Source organism: Hypomesus transpacificus, chromosome 10 (genome assembly GCF_021917145.1).
Source record: "Hypomesus transpacificus isolate Combined female chromosome 10, fHypTra1, whole genome shotgun sequence".
NCBI classification, from domain to species: domain Eukaryota; kingdom Metazoa; phylum Chordata; class Actinopteri; order Osmeriformes; family Osmeridae; genus Hypomesus; species Hypomesus transpacificus.
The window spans coordinates 6,972,474-6,998,107 of NC_061069.1; the positions used below are offsets into that span (position 1 = coordinate 6,972,474).

Below are 25,634 nucleotides of genomic sequence, written 5' to 3' on the forward strand. Positions count from 1 at the left end.
ATTGGATCATAGATTGGACTGTATCAGAATTATGTAACACTGTTACATAATTAGTAACAAGGCAGCATACTTTGACCGAGACGGTTTGAAAGTGCCAAACATTATTTACCGCACGCCTTAGTTACGTTTCGAAGTAGAAAGCATGCACACGATGCATTATAGTTGCCTATAATGTTTGTGTGAGTGTGGGCATGCTAGGGAACTTTGAAACATGCATATATGAAATGTGTGGAATGAGAATCATGACCAGCATTCTCGAAATGGCCATACTGTAGTAATATGACGTGCAATACATTCCTTCTAAATACTGGGCAGATATATTTTCTTCTTACAATACAGTCTTTGGAAGCGTTTTTAACGGTTGTGCTTTTGGTTTAGTTACGGTAAGGTGGACCCGCAGTCCACTAGGATCAGGTGATGCACTAAATACAGAGCGTAGGCTGACCGGTGAAAATGCAAAATGACATATAGCAAATGTCGGAGCATAATTCATTCACATTTTCGGATCAAATTTGAATTAAAATCTCATCATTGGTGCTCCAATATAATGATGGCGCGCTAAGATTGGTGTGTATATGCGGATTTTAATCTTTTAATTTATGAAAAAATATATACAGATATTGGCTACAACATGGGGCTGTGCTACAGTTTGCGTCCCCGGCTCTTCGGGGACCTGATTTCTAACGCTACCTCGGACTCAGATCAGCCTCCCGAACCCCCTGTACCTTCACGCGCCGGGGGACCTTGTCAAGAGGACACAGGGGGATGCGGCGAGACATCATCGCTCCGCGGCGGTAGCCAAGTACGCCATGGGGATTCGGCCAAGCTCCCAGCCGGGGAGCTCCGCCGTGGAGACACGGTCACAGACGGAGTGCTGATACAGAATGGGGGTGGCAGCAAGGGGACAGGGAAGGATCGTGGTCGACGCTTACCATTGTTGCAGAAGACCAGCACTCAGAAGCAGAAAAACTGGGATAAATTGTTGGTGGAGGAGAAGGAGGCCGAGAAGGAGGCAAAGAAAGTCAGTAAGAATATTGACAGAACGCTAAAGGAGCTAAAACGGGAGTATAAACAGACTCATCGGCTGCTACTGCTCGGTAGGTTATTGTTGACTATATATTGAACTTTTAAGAAATGTAAACTGCTTAAGGGTTCTGTGTTTCAAGCTTTTACATGAGTGGAAAATTTAGCGTGGAACCTTGGGAAATACGCTACACTGAGTGTGTGGCCTTTAAAATGCGTGGCCTCTATATATTCACAGATGTCCCTCGGTGTGTAGCCCATTAAACACCAAAGAGGTTGACTGGTTTTTCAGAATAGGTTACTGTACCTCCTTAACGTGCACACACCCTATAGGGTTAGGGTTATGTACATAGGCCTAGCATGGTCAATGCCGAGTGAGAAAGGCTGTGTAGGCTAGTGTTCCCTTTTACGAACAAATGTTTTTCTAAATGTTGGTATTTATATATACACACACACACACGCACGCACGCCGCACACACACACACACACACACACACACACACACACTCGCAAGCACAAACTGAACTGGGCGTATCTGAGTTTCTGCTAAACTGTGTATTCTCAGAATATATGGACACATGGACACAAATTGACACACTGTGGGCTTATTGTAGGGATTGCCACTACTCAATTGATGATTAAAGTGCACTGTAAAATTTGTATTACAGTGGTTGTGGGAAAGATTACGTTTGCTCATCACTTTTCATATTCCTTTCTTCCTCCCAGGGCTTTTGAATTTTGAGATTTGATTCAGAGGGTCTAAATATGATAATTTAACAATTACTTGTTTTCCTGGAGGTTTCACAAAACTTGTGTGGTTTGAGGCTTTATGTCAGTTTTATAATGAATATCCTGGCAGGATATTCAGGCTATGACTGGCTGCCCCATCCACACCTGTCCTCCACATCTACAGCGATTTGATGTTATTACAGTTAAAAAGGCAATATAAAAAGAACACACATGAAGACAACTGTCGGCTACTGTTTTAAGAAGCCAATACTGAACCAACTTCCTAGTCATAGACTTGGTAGGTCATTTATTTTATTAACACTGTAAAACATCTTGTTACATGGTAGGCTGTTTTTTTTGTTGCTATGTGTACTGACAACCTTCTCTTTAATATGTCAGTACAATGAGGAGAATTTGTTAATCAGCGCCTATTGCCTAATAATGGAGAAACATGTAATTTCTCTAAATTGCATTACCTCCTACTGATCCGAGATGACTAATGTTTGTTGCATGTTGTGTAGATTATTATCGGACATCACAGTTAGTTTGTGTATGATGATTTTTTGCCATTATCTGTTCATCTGGGACCACAGTAACAGTAACTTTAGGTTTATTTTAGAAGCTGCTGGGGGACTTTATACCCTCCAGTTCTTCATTAAGACTCTAGTTGCATGCCAGTGGACTGTGGTGTGTCTCTGAAAGAAGACACCTTCCAAATAGTGTTACATTTCAGGGCCAAGGTATGGTAGCTAATCTGGGTCACTTTATTTGTTTACAGCCAATGCTTTATTGAAATACAATTTTTTTTCTAAGTATTAATACTACGATCTAGATCACAATCGTACTGGGTCTCAAATTATTAAATCCAGAATGTTCATTATGATTTTTACATTGCAATACTTTATAACAAAACTAGGTCACTTTCTACTTGAATTAATTGATAGGGGATTTTCCGTCTGTCGTTGTTTATGTTAACAGTGAAAATCACTTTACACTGGAACATTTCATTGCACTCTGTTTTGGTCCCAAGACAAAAATAAAAAACGAATTTCTTTGAAAAGAAGCAGTCTCATTGTTAGGCCTCATGGATCAAACTTCAAAGAAAAGGACTCATTGTTAGCATCTGATATTAGTTGCTTTCATATAATGACTATTATGTCTAACTCAACACACCTACCAATAGCAGACTATATAATGTATAGCATACTTCACAAGCTTCTAAAGAGGCAGTATCTAATGATACTCTATTGGGAAACATTTTTGATGTTCTAAATTACCAAAATCCCATCCGAATATTTCAAACCAAATAAGGGGCTTACAGATGTATCTATTGACACACACAGTGAGATTCACAGCTTCCTTAGGCCTCCCCTTTAAATGCTGGAATGTCTCACTGTAGAGGCAGGTGAACTTTGCTTCTTTTTAAATGGGTTATATCATTTACCATAGATGAACTTTGTTACCATCTACACTGACTTTCCAGTTGCTAGGTTGCTAGTTGCAACGATCAACAGAAGTTATTGGTGCTTATGCTGAATGAATACATTATATTCAGTTATTATTCCAGTTAAATAATATTAGGTTTAGGCATAGAAGAAAAATTATTGGATCTGTATGTAACATTTTTGTTTGATCAAATATGTGTTGTTTGTATGACCTAGTTAAGTCACGCAGGCAAATTGTGTGATATGACCTGTAAATCAAACCTATCAGTTAGGCCTGTACCTAAACATAAAATGTTTCAGCTCATATAAGTCACATATGCTTCTTGTGGCCACTAGGGGATGATATGGGCTAGTTGCTTGTTTTGACCTTGCATGCTAAGGTGGGAATCCTGGTTAAAATACCTTGTGCCAGTTTGTATCTGCATACAGGATGATATGGTTCCATACTCCATACTAACATTTTACTATATTAAATAGGCTATTAAGCACAATACCAGCCGCAGTTTCTTAAATGCAGTTTTCTATAAAGAGGCATTAGGCTATATTAATACATGTTGAATCGTTAGAAAACAGTTGACAGGGATCTAACACCATGTTCCTTAGGCTACAAGTCTAAAAATGTTTTTCTATACAGGCTATTTATTAGACAGGCAATTGTTAATTGGCAATGTAGGCTATATTCCTAATTATAAAACGTCATTGTAAAAAGTTTCTGTAACGTTGCAGCAGACAAATATCCCAAATTCTCAATGTTATAAAGGCAACAAAGTTTGTTCAATAAACTAACGCCTAATTTGACCACTAGACCCACTTTTAATTAATCGGGTGTCTCCCATCTCCCTTCTTATGTCTCTCTCATGAATAACCTATGGCCTTACTATTGGGCTATACTGTCAGTTGCGCGCCAGTGTGGAGAATTACCGCGGCGCCGTGAACCCGCTTTCCCACGGGTGCTCGCGAAAATGTCTTGACAGGGAGCTATCTTGCTCACGCGCACAATAGAAAACAGAATTCAATAGGGAGTCATCACAAAACCGTGGCCGCGTGAGTTGCGGATGCAAATTCAAATATATTTTAGTTTGACATGCACTTTTAGACGTTGTAGAAATCGTTTGTTTTATTTTCATGCCAACTTTATTTCATCTTTAATATTATTTCTTATTTTTAGTAGATTTTTGAAAGAGATAGTTTAGAGTTGGCTAAGTTTAGAGTAGGCTAAGCATATGCCTGACAGATAATTAGCCCGTGTTGTATGTTCCGTTTGAAAACAAGATTTGACAACCTAAACCCGAGGTCAGGGCCACCTAGTTGACTCCCATCGACAACAGAAACCCAACCCTCCAACTCTGTAGTTTCCTACCGCCGTAGTTTTGGCCTGGCTTGTGAAGTTTTTGAGGATATATGTAGGCCTTATTTAATTACCCCTCTACCACTGTCATACCAGCCATAAAATGATAGCCTATCTGAACGGACTGTAGGTGTGAGTGTTACATTGTATCGAAGGTTTTTTCCGTGGTTCAGGGTTACTTCCTGGTGCCACAGAGAGAGGCAGTGCTGAGTTAAAGAGACAGAAATACTGATAGAAATTTAGATAGAAAAATACAGAGAGAAGAGGGGAGGAACGGGAGACAGGAACAGTTGACTGGTTTCCAGAAATTGAAACCCTCTTTCTCTTTATAGGGTTTTGCCTCAATTATTTTAACGATCGCTTTTTGGTTTGTAAATAAAGAATTAATTTGGATGACTCGGATGCCAAAGGTCCGGTTGGTTGCGGCTGAAACGGAATTGTAACGGGGAACATATTCCTCCCTCCGACGGAGAAGCGTCGCACAGATTTTCTTTAGCCCCATTGCTTTTTCATTATATCATCTTAGGTAGCCTATTATTTCATATTTTCGATTGACGAGGTAGGGTAACGGAAGATGGGTTGTTTGGGCAACAGCAAGACTGAAGATCAACGCATCGACGAAAAAGCACAACGAGAGGCAAATAAAAAGATAGAAAAACAATTGCAAAAAGAAAGACAAGCATATAAAGCAACACACAGGCTGTTACTATTGGGTAAGGTTTGTATATGGTTTACCGATGACTATTTAAATATCCTTTCGTTTACCCGAACACGTAGCCTAGCCTATTTGACAGCTCTCGCAATATGTCATGGGGGTGGATATTGATGGAAGCGAAGCCTACAGACTACAATTAGCTGCATTTCAAAGATGTTCTATTCATTTTTTGATAAGCCCAAAGCCTTTAACTCAGTTATTGGTGACAATCTAATAATTTTGTTCATATGGTTAATTTCGAAGGTGCCGGAGAGTCCGGAAAAAGCACCATTGTGAAGCAGATGAGGATTCTACACGTCAACGGTTTCAACGCAGAGTGAGTGTTATTGAATGGCCTACATATTTCATAGCATGTATATATGTATATATTGCCTATTTTTATTATTTGTGTTTATGCTTTTGGTATCTCTTTCAATGAGTGAGACTGTCGATGCGAGAATATCGGCTGAATGGATTTGCCTTAGGCACTGCAGCGCCTGTTGGGCCCAGTGTCCAACGAAAGGCTATACCATTAGCTCTGCCTCATATATATTCCCAGTTATAAGACACGACATTCTTCAGAAGCCTATGAAGCATGGGATCAAATTCAGTTTTTGTTTACACATTGTTATTTAGTTCCATAACATGGTGGACTACTTTGTATTTGTGATAGGCTACATGTAGGCCCATGTTCTGTTGCAAGTCCATGAGATTGATGTTAATAGTGACCTATTTTTTAACAGGCCTACATGTTACAAGTGCCTACAGTTTTAGGAATATCTGTATTGACAGTAGTAAAGCTGATTTCTTATCTATACTTTTTATTCTGTTTCCATTTCATTCATTGTGTGGGTACTTATTTTTCCTGTAGAGAAAAGAAACAGAAAATCCAAGACATTCGGAAAAACGTGAAAGATGCCATAGTGGTGAGTGGAATAAAGTTTGTTACCTGAACACACATCACATTTCGATTATTAGACAGTCTTATGGTATGATTTACTCAGTATTTATTGCACCTAAAGCATTTTTTCTACTTCTCCTTTCTAGACTATAGTGTCTGCAATGAGCACTTTAATACCCCCAGTCCCACTAGCCAACCCAGAGGACCAGTTCAGAATTGACTACATCAAAAGCATAGCTCCTCTCTCAGACTTTGACTACACACAGGTAAGATGCCCAGTTAAGGGTGTGCATGTGTGAAAGAGGGTGAGAAAATAAAAGGGAATGGATACGATATGTTCATGTCCTGAGACTGGTGGTGAATTGCGTTAAGAAATGTTTACAGTTTCTTAAGATTCAAATTGAAAACAAGATGCACATTTTATATGATGTTATTTTAATTGAACGTGTAGGCCAATAAGATCAACAGTTGGGATGCCTTAGTTTTGTTCTCACTGACTAAAGCAGACATTTTAATTTGATGTGGAGGGACATGGGATTCATTTCAGTTAAGATCAGTTATCTGATTAGGTTGATTGCATGGGGTTGGAGTACAGATGTTTTACATAATTTAGAAAATCTTGGTTCCTGGTTTTAAATTGAACTGTGCGCAATGTGAATAGTAAATTAGAAAGTGCAAAACAAAAAATATTTAGAAAGGTTTTTGAATATGTGTGTTAGTGCTTGTGTCTTGCTGTCTGCGCTAAACTATTAAATAGTGTCTCATTAGCCTTATTGGTTATAGTTACTAACTAAAGCTATCCTAAACTCCCCACATTCAACCATACTATTACTTGATATATATGTCATAGCCAGTAGTGATGTCTCCTTACTTTGTGTTGTGACTTGTTCCTGCTCTAGGTGTGTGAGGACACATGACAGGCATATATAGCCACATTAAAAGCATTAAGCATGTAGGACAAGGCTGCCAATGAGTAAAGGGACAGGGCAGGACAGGGCCACTCTGTGCTGCCTGCCCTGGGATTGTCTGTGGGATCCGCTGGGCCATGGGGAGAGATGCTGTTCAGTTCCCAGGCCTGGGCTGGATAAGGGGAACAACATGGCTCTGTTTGGTGTGTCTGTGTTTGTCATCAGTCTCTTCTCTTATGACGTCAGTGTCACCACTACATTGTCACTTCGTGCCACCGAGTTTGATATGGAATACAGTGCCACCTCAGAGCCATTTGATCTGAAGCTGCCTCTGTTTACCACATATTAGGATTGCTAATTTAGATTATGATAGAATCTTAAGAAAATCTTTTTTAAATCAAGCATTTTAAGCTTTTTAAACCTTTGTCTGGTGAAGTATGTTACTGATTTAAATGGATATATTGGTCATTGTTTAGTATTTTATTTTTTTAATATTTAATTTTTTCAGTTTTAATCTCATCACACAAAAAATACTAATTATCCAAAACAGATATGGGAATAACCCTTGTCTCAAGTAATCTTGAAGGAAATAGAATGTACTTTACCTTTGTGTAACTTGAGCAAACAATGATAAATCAACAGAGAGCTCTCTAGACAATATTGAACCGTTGGTAATTTGGAATTGTTTAGGGGTTATATTGTAGGCCTTTTTGTTCTTTACATGTTTATGTAAAAGTTCACTACATGTCTGGAGAATGAAGTTTGAATATTCGTTTTAGTTAACTTTATTGTTTTCAGGTTTCCTAATGGCAACTTTTTGAGGAAGTAGATCCTAACTAGTGTCCAGTTTAACGGCTCTGATCACAGCCAAACAGCAACCAATGGCACTCACCTGTTGAAGCAATTACAATTGTTTCTGGGTTTTTGCGACCTGGAAATGTTGGAGCCTTTCTTTGGAGAGTCTTAAGTTTACCAACAAAACATTGCTTTTTATATAAAGCCTTTCTTACGTAAACATTTTAGATGGGAATAGTGCATGGAAAATGACGGGCTAATATGAACGGTTGTCTATGCAAAATGGAAACAAATATGGGCCAGAGCGCCATAGCCTCCTCCCAGCGTCCGTCAACTCAAGTGGAGCAAATTCAAATGAGCTCCTGCTCCTGTTTGACAGGGTACAGCTCTCTCTCTCACTGCCATGTTCAGTCAAAGATGAAGCCTTCCAATTTGATACTTATAGTGACAGGTGACAAGGACGGATCAGTGACCTATATTAGGCTCAAACGTAACCCGACAAAAGCTATGGGATAGGCCTAACTCCTGTGTTAGACAGAGCAATGTATCTTATTTGTTTTAGATATGAATAGCAATCAGTTTGTTGCGTCGCTTTCAAAGATAAGAACTGTGGATTATTTACCCCTATTGAACCCCACCCGTCGTTGAACACATGCATTTTTATGCTGTGTTCCTGAGGAAGTGTTTGCTTGAGGCGTCAGTGACCCTTTGTGAATCAAGTCATCGTAATTTGGCCGATGTGTAGATTGACCCATAATTATGTATTTCTTTTGAAATCACACAAACTATTCTGCTTTGTCCTGGTTCTGTTTTTTAGCTTCCAAGAAAAACACTACCTTAACTTTCCCTGGTAATGTGATTCAACTTTTTTTTAGTTTTCTGGTCAAATTTTAGGTCTGACAGAGAACTTGTTATTCTATAATTGATTGTTTGATACTTGTGCTGTTTAGTGGGTCAAAGGGAGACAGGAAGAGATGTTCTGTTTGTGAGTAGATGTTATGAAAGAAGGAATCTTGGAACAGTCGCTCCCTCTCTTTCTCCCTTTTAGCTAAATTTGTCTGTACTCTTTAACTGAAGTAACACATGAAAGTCAGGTCTCTGTGCCGGGTGCCTGTTACCTAATACAGATCTTTTCCAATCTAATAAAAGTAGTGATGATGGCTATCATGGGTTGAGCAGTTGAGCTTGCTGCCTCGGCATGAAGGGAGTGAAGGTTGCTGGCCATTGATGTATGTTTTCTCCAAGGGGAGAATAGAGGTCAACCAAACTTCTAGAGTTGAATTTCAAGCAGTGCAGATTAGGATTCAAATTGGTTGCTTTTTATTATTGTTTGTTTTTGTTGTACGGAAGCGGTGTGTCAGGTTATTCAATATGACTAGAGCAGGTTTCCCTTGTTTGCAGACATTTATAGGAATGCCGGAATAATTCAAACTTTTACTGATGAACTTGGCAGAGTTCTCTTGTATCTCGTGATTAGTGATGGATGATGAGTGGAAGGATTATGACTGGAGCAGTAAAGAGTTAATAGCTTGTTAAAAACTCCCCCCCTGGTTTCTCTCTGTTATCAGTTCCTCTGTAGGGCACTACAGCACACACTGCATTTATTCAAACGCCCAGTGTCACACGCTTCTGTGGAAAAGAGCCCTGAGGACCATGCTCTGCTTCTTTTTTTCTCCTCATCAAGTCCCAACATTGGCTCGCATTTTCAAGCCCTTCCTTGTTTATTTGTCTGTCTGATGCTGAAGGAACGGGAAAAATAAGCTTCATTAGTACCAGAGAGATGAAGACCTGGCCTATAGAAGCCTGGTTGTCTGATATGCCTGTGCCTGTGCATGAGAAAGAGTTGTAGGTGTAAAGTGCACCTGAGGCAGTTCTTTACATGCAATTATGCACCTTAGAAAAGTTGTCAAGCCAAAAGAAACCAAAACTGTAACCAGTAAAAATCATTCTCATCTCGTTGTACGTTGCAACCCGTGTTTAACAGTGACATTCGGTAGCCTTGCATTTATCTGTGAGCCTTTACTGAAACCCATAGATATTTAAATGGCTCAATATAGACGTCTGAATTCCTCAGTGAAGAATTAATCTCTGCATCTATAAGTGGGAATCTTAGAGAGCATGTGATCACTTATCAGAATCTTCTCCCTGGTCTCTACGTCTCCCACCCGGACTGTAGTCAGAGTGCAGAGCGAGTGTGGAGTGCAGAGGGTCATGTGGTGGTTTTAGGCCAGAGGAGGAGTCCATCTGAAAGGCATGTGCATAGTCTAGGAGGCTAGGAGCCTAGGAGGCGAGGGTGAATATAAGAGCAATAATCTGTTTCAGGCATGAGAGTCCTGGGAAATGTCTCATAAAGTCATTGATAAGATGAGCTCTCTACATAATGCAGCCCATTGTTTGGGGGCAGGAAGTCAGCTGAAGAACTGAGCCTATGTATAGTAATATATGATGTTTATAGTATTCTGTATGCACTCTCTGCAGTAGACCTTATGCTTACGTTTGCATTTAGGGAATGTCACGAATTGTTGAAAGAAATTGAATTGAGTGGGAATGTTATATGGAGAGAAAATCGTTGTGATTGTCAATGTCGTGTATGTGACTCCTAATTGTGGAGGAACTGATGCTGAGCCTGTTGTGAACATGCCTAAAAAATGTTGGTCAATATTTAGCGTCAGTGTTTTAGTATTTGCAAAACAGATGCAGGACTAAGAATCACATCAGTACTACAGAAAATACTCTATTTAATATTCATTTTGACAAATAATCTTTTAGTTTTTTAGCTTTTATTTAATTATGGTATATTAGTCTAACTAATGCCAAGACTATGGACTATTTGGAACACCGGAAGTCTAGTAGTTTGGGTGGAGGTTTGCACGTCATTCATAGAACACCATATTTTAAGCCGTTTTACCTCCATGACCTCGAGGTTTTTCAAGGCAATATATGAATGCATATCAACACATGTATTGTATTGGTCTTTATACAGGAAGTGGAGCTAGTATGTCTTTGGAAAATAATATTGGACGCTGAGAGAGAGTTGGTGTTGACAGAGTGCTAACTTAGAGGGGTTTAAGAGCTGCAGCAGGCCGTCATTCCTCTGAGGAATCTGTGGTCTGGCTGAGGAGAAGTACAGGTTAACGCTGCTGAATGCTAAATGTTAGCACTCAAAGGGGTCCATCTGTTACATAGACATAGAATGATATGTAATTTATGCGTTGTTATTAATGGCTTTTCAAAGTCTGTAGGGGGCCACAGTGTGGTGTAGGCCTAGGGGAACATAGAGGAGATTTAGTAAGGTTATAAGTGAGACGCATACAACTCTTGGGACAGTCCCATTGTTGACCACCTGTAGCTTGAACGCTCGCAAATCAGCCGGAAATAAATCTACGATCAATTTTTATCTCCATCAGTGTGTGTGTGCGCATGCTTGTGAGTGTTGCGCACATGTGTGTGTTGTTAAGAATGATACAACAGGCCGTTAACACTGCTTACCTTGTCTCTCTCCCCCGTCAGGAGTTCTTTGACCATGCGAAGAAGCTCTGGGACGACGAGGGAGTCAAGGCGTGCTTCGAGAGGTCCAACGAGTATCAGCTCATCGACTGTGCACAATAGTGAGTTCCCCCTCATGACCTAAATGTTGCCATTAAGATATGGATTTCAAACACTGAACAAAGGGAAGCTACCCTCACCATTACCTGGAATATTGCCAGCAGTAATGTATTGTGGGCAAATTGGTGAGATGGCTTTGCATTGCAGCCGTGGGGTTGATTTGGTTAGTTAGTGTACCTGAACAGTTTTTTCCAGGTCGAAAGGACTTGAATATCTTCTGTGAGTAATGTTTGGCCCTGAAGGTTTCGCTGTATGTACTAAAGGCCTACCAACGGTGTACATATGTCTGAAAAATTTAGTTTACATAGGGTGTGGTACACTGTTGTTGTGTCCTTAGGAAACTGCAGAACAGGCAAAACATTAGTACAACTAGTGTACAGGCCATGTTTTGCATGTCCAGTACAAGTTATGGGAGTTTCTCAGTGATTGTGCCTACAGTGCCATGAAGATTGTTTGCAATGCTGCCCAAATGTATAGACGTTACTAAGTCTGTAAAGTGGGGCAGGCATTATGATCTCTGACTAATTTCAAATTCTTTCAAAGCGGAACTGTTGTTTTTAGAGTGACATGTCGGCTAGTCTTGCCTGGCGATAGAAGTTTCCTTTACAACGTCCTTGTTCTCCAAGCTAACACAACTCACCTGTAGAGGAACTCAAGATGTCAACTGCCTCTCTTACACTCCTAGGCCCCGGCTGTTTAAATGGTCTGAACAGTATCTGTCATGTAGTTCACTGTTCACGCCATAGTGTAAACTCATTTATTTCTTTGACCTAATCTATCATAGCATTACGATGCCATAACACGTTCATATTCAGGTTATTGCTTTAGTTATTAAGATGTTCGTGAGCATTATAACACAAATAAGTGCAACTTCAATGAAATCAAGTTTTAGTCTCATGCTATGTTAGTGATCACCAAATGGTCTTATTGCTCTATACAGTAGTTCATAACATCACTATATTCCAGCATGTGATCCAAACTACAAACCTATCTGGCCTGTAAAAGGAAGTTTGAATATGCAAACTGAGGAACTGTTCGTACTGCCCCCTCCTGCTTCCTCTCCAACTGGATGTACATGTACTGTAGAAATGATCAACACCCACCTACGGTCTGCCACTCTGGGGCAGAGGCTGCAAACCTTGTTTTGACTGAAGACAATCCAGCTGTGTCTGCACTTGCCTGTGTGGTTCTAAATATGCCCATCTGCTTTGGTATGCATTTGACAAGGAGGAAGGATTCCCTGTTGCCCTCCACAAGACCAGTTCTGATAGAGGAGGGGGATCAGGTGACGGGTGAAGCCACGTGAAGTTGTAAGGTGGAGCTGATACTGTGGGTGTGGGGTGGGAGGGCTGAGTGTGTGTGTGTGTGCGCACGTGTGTGTGCAATGTGTTTAGCCAAAATAGTTTTGCATTGACTTGGCATGTCTTTCTGTCGATGGGCTTGTGTGATGCCTGGAACCTTCCAGACGGCATGCCCTCTCCCTCACTTCCTCTCCAAGCCATAAACTCCATGTGACCTCGCAGGGGAAATGTCTGAAGATACCATGTCCTACATGGCACCAAGCCCCGCTGTGTGGAAGGGCCTCTGAACCCCAGTGTATGTCAGGGCTGCTATTTCAAGCACAATCGCGCGACTTTTCACCGCTTTCAATTCAGACACTTCATACTCGTTTGTCACTCGAGTTCCTCGCGAGCGTTCGGATGTTATTCTCCTCTATCCCGCCTTGTCGTGGGTTTTCTTACCATGACACCAACATCAGCCAACAATTGCTGGCTGACTTTCAGCGTCTCCAACTTGGTAGACACTGTGACCCCAGAACCAGTGGAGTCCATTCAACGTCTCCTTTTCAAGTGAAGCGGCCTGTGAGTGCTCCGCAGGTCCACGTTGAGCTAGCTGGGGTACAGGTGCCTATTGGTGAGGAGGATCTGCCTGGCAGGCGCCAACATGATGTTATTGAGACCGATGATGTTAAAGCACAGTAAGAGTTATGGCATACAAAAAAAGGCTCAATCTCTAAATGCCTCAATTCTATTTATGTAGGACTAAGTTCCTTGGATAAACAAGCACTTTAAAGCCTGCATCTGTCTCACATGTTTATAGTTAGTCCACTAAATGGTGCTTTGGACATAACTTGAGAGTTCACTAATTATTTCTCACCTTATTGCAACAATTCTGTTGGATTTAATTGTCCTTTACTGTCCTTCACAGCCCTTGCCCGTCAGTGTAGTTTATAGGCAGACATGTTTTTTTTCTCCAACTGGGCTAACAATGAACGGCCCATTGAACAAAGGGACTGGAAAAACGTATAGGCAGATTGCGAGCAGTTGTTATGCCAAAGAGCATGTCCGTATCGATGCTTTGGAATCCAGTCACCGATCAATGCGGACTCTGCATTGCACATTTCTACGTTTTAAGAGCACAGATATGTGTCTGCGTGTTGATTGATTATGAGCTGTTTTCAGCCATGGCAGGCCAGTTCCATTGTAAAGCATTCATGTCACCTCCAAAAATCAAATGCTTTATATGCACAAAAACTGTCTTTGCTCACAGGCCCTTTTTCCTTTGTAGCAAATGTTAGTTACACTCCTCAACCCAACATGACACAATCCATATAATGAGTTATTTTGAACTGTAGACTGTGATTGTCACTCTGTGTTAAACGGTGGCTGGTTTGTTATGGAGCTCAGTGTTCAGCTGCTCATTGTTTGGCTTATGGCTGTGAAGCAAGGCTACGGCAGAGTCAGAGACTCACCCAGACCCACATGGGACTCGGTCCATGGGTCTATAAGACTTGGGGTGATGATAGGTGTTTAGAAATAGAGGTAGGGCAGGGGGAGAGATTAGAACTGATGGTTGGGCGCAGTTTAGAAGTGACGCTGGGTTTGGGACTGAGATGAAAGATCCGCCAGAGGCATGAGGCCAGTGGAAAGGCAGAGCCTGGAATGGGATTAGGGCTCGAAGCAGGCTAGGGATGGTGCTGGGACGGGGCCCAGAGCTGGGGATAGGGAGAGGATGTTGGTAAGTGTTGATGAGTATCGACTAGGATGTGGGCTCAGGCTCATGCTGGGGCTAGGGCTGGGAATGAGCCCAGGCTAGGGTTAGGGCTGGGGCCAGGGCTGGGAATGAGCCCAGGCTAGGGTTAGGGCTGGGGCCAGGGCTGGGAATGAGCCCAGGCTAGGGTTAGGGCTGGGGCCAGGGCTGGGAATGAGCCCAGGCTAGGGTTAGGGCTGGGGCCAGGGCTTGGAATGAGCCCAGGCTAGGGTTAGGGCTGGGAATGAGCCCAGGCTAGGGTTAGGGCTGGGGCCAGGGCTGGGGGAATAGGCTTGGCTCTAGCCGTAGTGAGGGATGGGACTGGGGTGTTGTGGTGGTCACGGGACTCTGTCACCAGCCTAGGGGCCACGGACACAGTCATCTGGGACAGTAACGCATAAAGAATGGCCGCCATTGTCACTGAGTGCCGGCCCCTGAAGGGCCAAGAGAAACAGAGGGGCTACGCTTCACAAACACTGGTTCTCCTCAATAAGGACCCTCTTCTGTTCTAGGAAGAGCCTGAGAGAGGGATATTTATACACTGGCTGCATGTCACTGTTGCTTTTTCCTGTCTCGATTTAGTTTCATTATTTGTTCATATGTTGGCATTCTTTTTTGCCTCGACTGTGCTTTAGGTCAGAGGATGATGGAATTGGTCTGGGAGGGATTTGAGACTGGATGCAGGGGTAATTTAGTGCACAGAAAGTTTGTCTGCCATTTGATTCTATCATTTGAAGATGATCAGTATTTGAAGGTTAGTTTGGAAGCCAACTGTTTAGGAGAAGTCCATTGCTTTATACAGGTGTTTGTAAGTTTAAATTATATAAATATAAAATTATGTTAAACACTTTTTTGTTTCATCCAGATTAACAAAAAGCTTTGTGTCACTTGCGGAAATCAGATGACCTGCCCTCAGCTGACTGTGAAATATTCAAAGGAGGCGCTATGAAAGTGTGTGCGTGTGTGTGTGCATCATCTCCTCCGAAAGAGTAAGGAGTGGCTCCCTTGTCTGAAGCTCTGTTCATGTGGATGCTCATCATGGTGGGAGACCGTCCTTTAGGGACAAATGCAAACCTCGTCCTTAAGATGGTGTGAACCCCCAGTGGGGCCGTGCGCTCCCCTGGCCTTTCCCTCTGGGCCAGGCCCTTACAGAGGAGGTTTTGGACCACGCTTAGATCCCTATTCTAGACTCATCTGAAAGAGTGTGTCAAAGGTTGGTTTTAGGAGAAGCCCTGTGCGTCATTTGGCACAATAGGTCTGATTCAGTCAATGGGGTGACAGACTATGTCTGCTTATTGGGGCCACGGTTGGAGTTCTCCACTTGGGTCAGGAGGACAGATGTGATTCCATCTATAGATTTAAACATTGTTTAATACAGACTAGTGCATTCTGTTTTTTTTCTGATCTAGATAGACAAGGATTATCAAAAATGACAATCCTATAAAAAAATGGGATTTGGTCAACCATGTGCTGGGCCTGCTTGAGTTTGTCTAACAGTACTTTTTCTATCCACATTAATAGTTTGATTCTGGAAAGTTATTTCAAGTTTGAAGATACATTCTTCAACATAGTTTACAAGCTATGAATACAATCATTAGCTGGTTGTAAAGTCTGTGTTAAACAAAAATAAAATGTTGGGTGTTAAAATCTGTAAGTATTAATAGTAGCTAATGGCTACCAATGTCACGATTACATTTATGTTTAGATTTTATTCACAGAGACATTTGTAGCGTACAGCCATGACAACATGGACCAAATCCTATCCATGATCACACTTACACACCAAAAGGGCTCCTTGTAAAAGTCAGACATTCAGCATTTTTCCACCAGAATTTAGATTCTTTGAACAGATAAATAGCCTGAATCTTCTATTCAGTTTCTGTTGTTCAGGATTAAGCACCAGCATATAGTAACAGTGATTTATAATTTGCGCAAAGTTCGACTTTTGAGATTCCCCTTCGCCTACTGTATTCCACACTCTTCTAGGGTCTTGATTGGAAGGTGACATGTTTTATGCTTTTACAGTTGTAGTGCTGTGTTCTTATCTACAAGCTTTATGCTTATTGCTGAACTACAACCTCAGCAGTATCAGATGGAACTTGACTCCACCTAGGTCATACAAAATAGGGTGTAAAGGTGACACTGTGTATGGTTGGTGCATGACATTATAAAAGAATTGCATTTCAGGATTAGAAAAATGAATCAATTTTAAAGACGCAACTGACACACAGAATGGGGAATAAGGATGGTGAACGGTGGATATCTGCAAGCCTGTAAAAGTGTGCAGACCGACATACACACGCATGCACAAAATAACATGCACACACACACACTCACTCAAACACCCACTGCCCTGGAGTATGAAGGCATAGACTGCTGGAGGACAGTAGTGGCGCTGCAGGTTCCCTGCTCAGAGATTGTGGGATGGTCGTCCGTAGCTAACCCCCCTCCATGGAGGCCCCCCCTCCTCCCCTCCCCTCTTTGCCTTCCCCCCCACCCCCCTTAGAGCTTATGTAAACTAGCTGTGGAGCCAGGGCAAGCTGAGGCTATTTTTAGCAGCAGCACTGCAGAGCAGAAACTGGCGGAGGGTCACGTGTGCACAGCCGAATCAAAGGGAGTATCCCGGCAATGCGCTGTAAACAAAGGAAGGTCAGTAGCAGAAGGTGAGACACAGAACGCCTCTGTGTGTGTTTTGTGCGTGTATATGTGTGTGAGCATTGCCAGTCCTTACCTGCACTGTAATGTGCTGACACAAAGCACATCTATTAGCATAGGCTCATGTCTATAATATGGATACATTAATGTGCACTCTTTCTCTCTTCCTCTCTCTCTCTCTTTCTCTCTCTCTCTCTCTCTCTTTTTTTCTTTCATTGATCTTTAGACACCAGAGAAAACATTTTGCTGTATAATCATGACAGGAACTCCCAGCCCATAGTTACTCACGGTTACGCGTAAACCAACCTATCAGAGAGCAGCAGATTTCGGCATGCAAAATCTATCAAACGCACATGACCGTTTGTGTTAGCATCAACATCAGCTAGTTACACATCACATAGGATTTTAAGCCGCCCATGTCGGTGTGAGTTTGGCTGACAGTCGTTCAGGTTTAGCTCATGGTCTGGTCTGGGTTAGGTTAGACTAGCCACCACCACCCACCAGCAGCAGCAGCCCCACCCAGACCACTTATCCCTCTGCCCCACCTCTACTGGTCAAACAGGACTCAACTTTCACCCCCTGTGGAATGTGGTCAAAGGGGGCACACAGGCTATTTATAGTAACCTTTATATTTTGTCCCTAAAAGTGGTATGTTTACCAAGATGGTTTGAGCTGTAGACTTTTTCAGTGTATGAGATAAATGAGTTAGCTTGTTAACTCATGTAAACTATAATGTGTTACACAACCTGGTGTTTAAGTCTGCAGTGGAGTGCACCTTACCACAACCAAGAACACGTAGTCCCTAAATGTATTCTGGTGCAAGATATTGGTGACCTATGCAATTTTATTCCTCTTCTTTCTACTGAGCAGACCATTTTAGATTTTTCTTATAAAACTACCCGGCTCTAGATTGTTTTCCACTCTTAAAACTATTGTTGCTTCTATTTATGATCTCCTCATCAACATGAAGATAAGGACAGAGCTAAAGTCCAAATGTCCAAAAGGAAGCAAGGATGGACGGGATTTTGCAAGGGAGGCTTATCATATTTATTGTCATACATTTCTAGACATAGATTTCTTATGAACACATTTCTATACTCTTACCCATGACAGTTTAAACCAATATAACTTAAGAGTGCTTGCAAGTAATGCAATTGAGTTTTCGGGAAACATCTGTTACCTCTTTCATTGACACTTTTAAGTGTGATGGTAGATTATCACTTCATAACTAAAATACTTAAATATAATACTATAATGGGACCTCTGACATTTGTGCATTTTTCTCATCAATGTATTCTCACAAGAATTCTATTAAGCTTTTCGATTTGTAAAATCTTCAACCCCGTTTCACAATTTGTTTTTGCATTGCAGTCAGGCTCAAAAGTATTGTCCTCAAGTTTTGCTTTATTCCGATTTACATCAGCTTGTGTGTTTTTACATGCATTCTCTCCACTAATTGTATCTCTCTCTCTCTCTCTCTCTCACACACTGTCTGTCTCGCACACACACACACACACACACACACACACACACACACTGAGGGGGCCGCAGAGATACTGGAGTCTTTCTCTCTCTGTGCTCGGAGACAGAAAGATGTGCTGTGCTGTGCTGTGTGAATGTATGTGAGTCTGGGAATGGAAGGATACAAGTATGGCCTGGCTTAGGAAGAGAGAAACGAAAGGAGTGGTATCGACCGACCGGGGTTACCATGGGAACCCAGCTGCTAAAAGCAGGCAGGGTCAGTGGAAGAGAGCCGTCTGTAACGGGGGAAAAAGGGATGCCATCTGGAGGAGGGAACAGGAACTACACAAACAGTGTTAAGAGCAGATTCAGGTCTCTTCCTCAGTAGGGACTTTTCAACAGCTAGGTTATGGGAATGCTGATTACTCACCTGTCTTCTGATAACTGGGCTATCTGATCCTGATAACCTGGTGTCGGGATTCTTTAGATGACCAAGGATTCAGTAACTATCAATAACACTGGAAAAAGAGAACCAAGCTATATTGAGGTTTTTATTTTAAGGAACTAGATGCTTTTAATAGTTGATTATTGAGACATATCTGCTGTCAACTTTAATTTCAGCTTTGAGAGCTGGGTTAAGGGGTTATGTAATTCCCAAGTACAGTAGACTCCCTGTCTGACATGGACTTTTTGTTATTGACTTCTTATTAGGGAAATTAGGAAAATCTCATTTTCACCGGGTCAATAGCTTAGTTCACACCAGAACAATCTATCTAGCTTTGAGGTTGTAACCTCATAAGAATTCAAAATAAAATGCTTAAAATGCAATTAAATGCACCTGAATTCCGTCTGTTTCCCTTTTTATGTTTTTCCGACTTTTATATCAACTTGTAATGCTGCATTGATGATTTGTCCATTTGCGTTGGCTGTTTTGTGTTATTTAGGCGCGAGGAGTGTTAATAAGCATACAGTATTTCCCGGAGACCAGATAATCACAGGATGGAGTCAAATCTGAGACCTCAGGTCCTGAAGACTTGGGTATTTTCGGAAAGGGATGTAAATGTTCTCCTAGGCATTTAGCAAGGACGTGTTACAGGACAATGTATCTGAATAATTCTATTCAACACCTTTCAAAACTGGGTCTTGATGCGGCTCTGGAAACTGTATTCGTAGAGCTGAAATAAAGCAGGTACTTCTGTTTACACAGTGTTGGGTTTGACTGTCAGGAGTGTCTCCTTTTTCACTCCTATATGTAGGAAGCGCCCACTGAGCTGTTGATGGATTTGTCTCGTTTCAGACCCATCTCTAAAATTGTACAGTGTTTTTGTCTGGATGGAGGAGTTCAAGCCCAGCTCAGATATCTCCAGACTCTCTAACAAAGACTCGAGTTGTTCAGGTATCGTTGTGCTGCCTGTAGCAGTGCCTTGGGGTTGTCCTGCCTACTCCATACGTGGTACCAGGCTTTATGGAAATCTGTCAAACAAGAAGAAAATGCTACAGCCGTTGGGGTCAATGTCGAAACATCAAAGAATGTTTGTATAAGTAAACTCTAGTTATTGTACTAAACATACTGGAATCCCAATACCTGAAGTAAAAAAATGTTTTCACAGTAAGCTCACGAGAAGGAGAGTATAAAAGTCAGATGGAGTCAGATGGCTGAGCGGTGAGGGAGTCGGGCTAGTAATCAGAAGGTTGCCGGATCGATTCCCCGCTGTGCCAAATGACGTTGTGTCCTTGGGCAAGGCACTTCACCCTACTTGCCTCGGGGGGAATGTCCCTGTACTTAGTGTAAGTCGCTCTGGATAAGAGCGTCTGCTAAATGACTAAATGAAATAAAAGGATTTTGTCATTTATTACCTACTGAACGATTATGTTGATGAGCATTTTGGTGGCAAATCCACACTGTACCAGGGACCAGCCTCTGCTTTGTGTTTGAAATGGTTCTCTTTCTGCTGTGAGTTGCAGGCTGGAGTGAAGCGCTAGGCTGGACCATTATGCTAGGCCGAGCCGGTCAAAATATGGAAACTATTGATCCTCCTCTCTGCACTGCTAATTAAAGATGGTCTACTATTTGTAAAAAGTCAACCCAATTATCAAATGAGCACATGAGGCTGGGTCCACTGTCATTGACATGAAGGTTGTCTGTCTGTGGAGGCCTATCTCCGTACAGCTCGACATGCACACCACTTTAGTTATGCTGTGTTTATTCTAGGATTCCCCAGCTGGTATTTATCAATAAATGCATGTCGGGCACTGTATATCAGAATTATAATACAATAAAAAAGTAAAGGTTATTCCCAAACCTGAGGTTCAGAAGTGGAAGACGTGTCGTATGTCGGCATCATATTGGTGGGCCCAAAAACATTTGATTATCTCCAGCTCAAATCTCCTGTGTTCCTCGGGCTTTTGTCACTTAGCCTGTCGTCTGTTTTTTTGTCTGTTTGTTTTTGGCCTCTCTGTTTGTTTGTTTGTTTGTGTGTTTGTCTGGTGCTCCGTAACTTCGAGAACATGACCTCATCAGGCAGAGCAACCAAAACTGCTCTGTAGCACAGAGTTCTCTGGTTCCTTTTTTCTCTCTCGTTGGTCTCTAGTGGAGCCCCTGGTACCAAGCACCAAGCACGCTGGTGTTTCGGCTGTCATGTTGGTTCTTCAGGTCAGAGAGTTACACTTCCTTATCTGATCATCTGCTCTCATCCTCCTGTGATACTGTAAGTGTTGCTGAAACCAGCTATGGTTCACAAGTGGACTAGCTGTGACTTGGTTTAATAGCCCAGTTGGACTATTGACAGTGTGTGTGTGTCTCATCGACATCGAGGTTGTTATTGTGAGTCCAAAAGGACTCCTTCTGGTGTGTGTGTGTGTGTGTTGGTGGGAGTGTGTCTTCAGACAGGCCTGGGTCTGATGCTGGCTTGTGTTCATGGTTGTGGGAGTGTATTTCCGGCCAGGCCCAGGCCTGGTGTGGTGTGTGTGTGTGTGGTGAAACTGTGCTGCTCTGGCTGCTGAACAGCCATGCTGCTGCCTGCACCCTGCACATGCTCCCTCAGCACCGGATCAGGCAGCAACAGTCAGCCATGGCGTCTAACCTCCACAATAACCACCTTATGTAATCATTCCAACAAGAGACGGACCAAAATAGCTCGGGCTGAGCAGTCCTGCCCTCTAGTGGTCGCACAGATGTATTGCCGTTTGCACCCAAATACCTCCCGCTTAAAAAATCTGACCTGGCACCGGGCCTGTGGACAGTAGGCCCAGAGTCCCTACCGCTGATGTGATCGGCTCTTGTCATACATCAGTCTCTGTGTCCATGGAATCCCGATGGTAGCAAAGCCAATGATAATGCAATGATATATATATATATATTCTACGTTCAATTGTATCATTCCAAAACTTGATGTTGGGTCTTATCATTTTTGAGGATATCGGATATATGTAGGCAGCTTAGTCAGCTCTGTCTGATGGAGGGATTGTTATAAGTATGAGGTCATAAGCAGGTCATCCACTCTCAAGTACAAAAAATCAGCTCATTCTGTGTGTGTGTGTGTCATTGCAGTTTCCTGGACAGAATTGACTCCGTAAGACAGAGCGATTACACACCTACGGACCAGGTAATGCACCGTGTAGATGGATTTGTAAAGAGGTTTTGCATTTGTAAAAAATATCATTCATTTCCTTGGCTTCTTACACGACCCGACAACCTTCTGATCTTCCTTTCAGGACCTGCTACGCTGCCGAGTGTTAACTTCAGGGATTTTTGAGACGAGATTCCAAGTAGACAAAGTGAACTTTCAGTGAGTCTCTTTCTCTCTCTTTCTCTCTCTCTTATGTCTGCACATTTCCAAATCACATGATGATGGCACACCCTTAAACTGACTAGTTGCTGCTTGAAGACCGCTTATTCCTTCAGTTACTTTTTTATAACGGTCACTGTATCTCCAATGATTGTAATGATGTGATTATGTATACAATGAGGGTGATAGCAAACGGTACCATAACAATCTGAGTCAATTCAGTGCAACTACATGCATGTTACATAAAAAGCAGACACTCAATAGTCGAAGGTATATGATCAACCATTATCTCTTCCATCTGAAGACCATGTCTTCAGACATAATAAAAAGATTCAAGTAGGTTGAATAATCATTGTCGCTTCCAACCCTATGACTCTAGAGCCCACTTCCCTGACTGTCCACATGAGGGGGATGTTGTTGTAGTCGGTGTGTCATAACATGTTTGTGTGACCTAATATTCCATCTTCTCCACAGTATGTTCGACGTTGGAGGCCAGAGAGACGAAAGGAGAAAATGGATCCAGTGTTTTAACGGTGAGACGGATGGACACAGTCCTACAGTCTGTTTCCTACAGTCGGTTTCCTACAGTCAGATGGCTAAGCGGTTAGGGAGTAGGGCTGTTAATCAGAAGGTTGTTGGTTCAACTCCCGGCAGTGTCAAATGACATTGTGTCCTAGGGCAAGGCACTTCATCCTACTTGCCTTGGGGAGAATGTGCCTGTACTTACTCTATGTTGCTCTGGATAAGAGCGTCTGCTAAATGACTAAATGTACTAAATGTTTTGCTGTTTGTCACACACACCGATTGGCCCTCCAAGGAAGCAGGGTGTCTGAACACGTTTCTCTTGTTGTTTGTAGATGTCACTGCTATCATCTTTGTGGTTGCGAGCAGCAGCTACAACATGGTCATAAGGGAAGACAACAACACTAACAGGCTACGGGAAGCCTTGGATCTCTTCCGCAGTATTTGGAATAACAGGTGCGTCAATGTCTCTTTTTTTCTGCTATTCCTGTCAGCCAAAACCTAATGTTTCAGTGGCCTCACGAATATCGTTTTTTTCTTTTCTTGTTGTTCCTGTTTGTCCTCCAGATGGTTACGCACTATATCAGTCATCCTATTCCTGAACAAGCAGGACATGCTGGCTGAGAAAGTATTAGCTGGAAAATCCAAAATTGAAGACTACTTCCCTGAATATGCTCGCTACACCATACCAAATGAAGGTTTGTCAGAATCCGTGTCATAGTGATACTGAGTTAGTCAGAACACACTGAAGGCACTGTAATCTTGACTCTAGAACTATGTGCACTCACAGGAAGTGCATGGCGGGGCCATGATGGCACTGTAACCTCGTGGCTAACTTAGTTCTCAGGTGTCAGCCCTGGGTATTGTATCAAGGCTCTCCTACGAGGGTTGATCAGACAGTTGAAACTGGTGTTTTTCTTCTTGTTTTCATCAGCAACTCCTGAACCTGGTGAAGACCCTAAAGTGACGAGAGCTAAGTTTTTCATCCGAGATGAGTTCCTTGTAAGTATTTGAGCATCGGGGGACCAAGACACAAAAGCCTTATGATACTATAAATGTTTGCTGTGTAGCCAACATCCATAATCCTAATTTCTCTCTCCTTTTCCTCTCCTTTTCCCCTCTTTTTCCTCTTCCCTCCAGCGGATCAGCACTGCGAGCGGAGACGGCAGACATTACTGCTACCCCCACTTCACCTGCGCCGTGGACACGGAGAACATCCGGCGGGTGTTCAACGACTGTCGGGACATCATCCAGAGGATGCACCTGCGGCAGTACGAACTCTTGTGATGGGACAGCCTCCATCGGCCTTCTGTGTTTTCTCAACCGTTCCGCATCCTCGACCCCAAAAAACCCAACCCAACCCAAGCCCCACCTGTCGGGGCAGATAAAGTACTACTGAAGTGTGTCAAAATCCTCTTCCTCCTTTTTAAATTGTTTTTAGACTGATTCATCCCCATTTCACAGATGTAAGGAAGGTTGGGGAACAAAGTTGTGCGTGCCGCTTTTTATCCTTCCTTGTTTTTCTTCAAATGCCTTGATTTTTTGTCATTCCACTAAGCCTCGGGCTACCTCCTTATTTTTCCTTAAGACCTATTTTTTGGCTATGTCATTGGACCTGGACTGGCTGAGTGGGTGTGGGAGGATGTGATAAGCACCCACAGGACCTCAGTGTAGAGGCATGTGGGTGTCTGTGTGAGAGCGTGTGTCTGAGTGAGTATGGGCTTGTGTGTATGTTTCTACAAGTGTGTGTATGTGTGAGTGGACATGTCAACTGCCAGTCGGAGCTGGCATCACCCCCAGACCTTTACCCTCTCCATCATAGTGGGCGCTCTGCTTCTCCTCTCAACTTGAAAGACGGCTTGTTCACGAATAGACAGAGAAGAGAGAGAGGAGACAGAGAGAGAGAGAGACAGATAGAGAGACAGAGAGACAGAAGAGAGAGAGAGAGAGAGAGAGGGGGGGGGGGGGGGAGTAGACGATGAAGAGATAATGCACTTTGCATCAGGTTACTTTTTTGGAGGACGTATACACACAATGTAGCATCACAATATTTATTACTCTTTCACAAATGTTAGTGTTGCCGAGTTGCAGGCGGGCTGAGGGAGGCATCCCGCCTTTCCTCAGAGACGTGAGGAAGGAGGGGGGGGGGTGAGGTGGGGGTGTTGGAAACGACAAAACGAAGGAATAAAGGAACAGGACAGAGCTCTGTGCACCTTAGTCCTACCGCTGCTCTCAGCCCAGGTGTCCTAGAGGAGTCCACCACACTCACCTGGACCTGTCTGTTCACAGAACCATCCTTTTAGCTTAGAGATCTTATTGGGGGTGGGAGGGGAGGGGGGGAGAACATGAATCGTTGGGTTTTTTGTTACCTTGTACAGACTGTGCAAGGTTGATTTATCCTGTACAGACTGTAAAATGTAATATTATTTTGTACAACTTTATTGAAAGAAAAACAAATCTACTTGTAGATCTTTGTGCCTTGATTATGGCTGTACCTGTAAATGAGCTCAGATGTAAGTATGGTTTTGACTGCGCTGTACAGCTTGATGTCAAACTCTATCAGCAGTAGAAGACTGCGCGTAGGGACTTTCTCTGTAGAGTTTAGTTTTTTCTGGTTTATAAAAAAAGGAAATGCTGTTTAGTAAAAAAAAATAAAAATAAAAAATATATTAAAAAAAATAGGGAAAAATCCTAAAAACCTGTATACATTATGCAAATTAACCACTTAC

At 42.5% G+C, this 25,634-nt stretch overlaps 1 protein-coding gene across 2 annotated transcripts; it reads left to right on the forward strand.

The window, feature by feature from the left end:
* Window positions 1-422: 422 nt before the first annotated feature.
* Window positions 423-25,584, forward strand: LOC124472438 (guanine nucleotide-binding protein G(olf) subunit alpha). 2 transcript variants are annotated; one of them, XM_047027269.1, is made up of 12 exons: window positions 423-1,097; window positions 5,504-5,576; window positions 6,111-6,165; window positions 6,287-6,406; window positions 11,354-11,451; window positions 22,146-22,200; window positions 22,310-22,383; window positions 22,858-22,916; window positions 23,241-23,361; window positions 23,473-23,603; window positions 23,840-23,907; window positions 24,046-25,584. In XM_047027269.1, the coding sequence occupies exons 1-12, from the start codon at window positions 632-634 to the stop codon at window positions 24,190-24,192; spliced, it is 1,467 nt and encodes a 488-aa protein (XP_046883225.1). In that variant the 5' UTR covers window positions 423-631; the 3' UTR covers window positions 24,193-25,584. The 2 variants fall into 2 exon arrangements, with proteins under 2 accessions (XP_046883225.1, XP_046883226.1); XM_047027270.1 differs by lacking the exon at window positions 423-1,097 and adding an exon at window positions 4,220-5,258.
* Window positions 25,585-25,634: the final 50 nt, after the last annotated feature.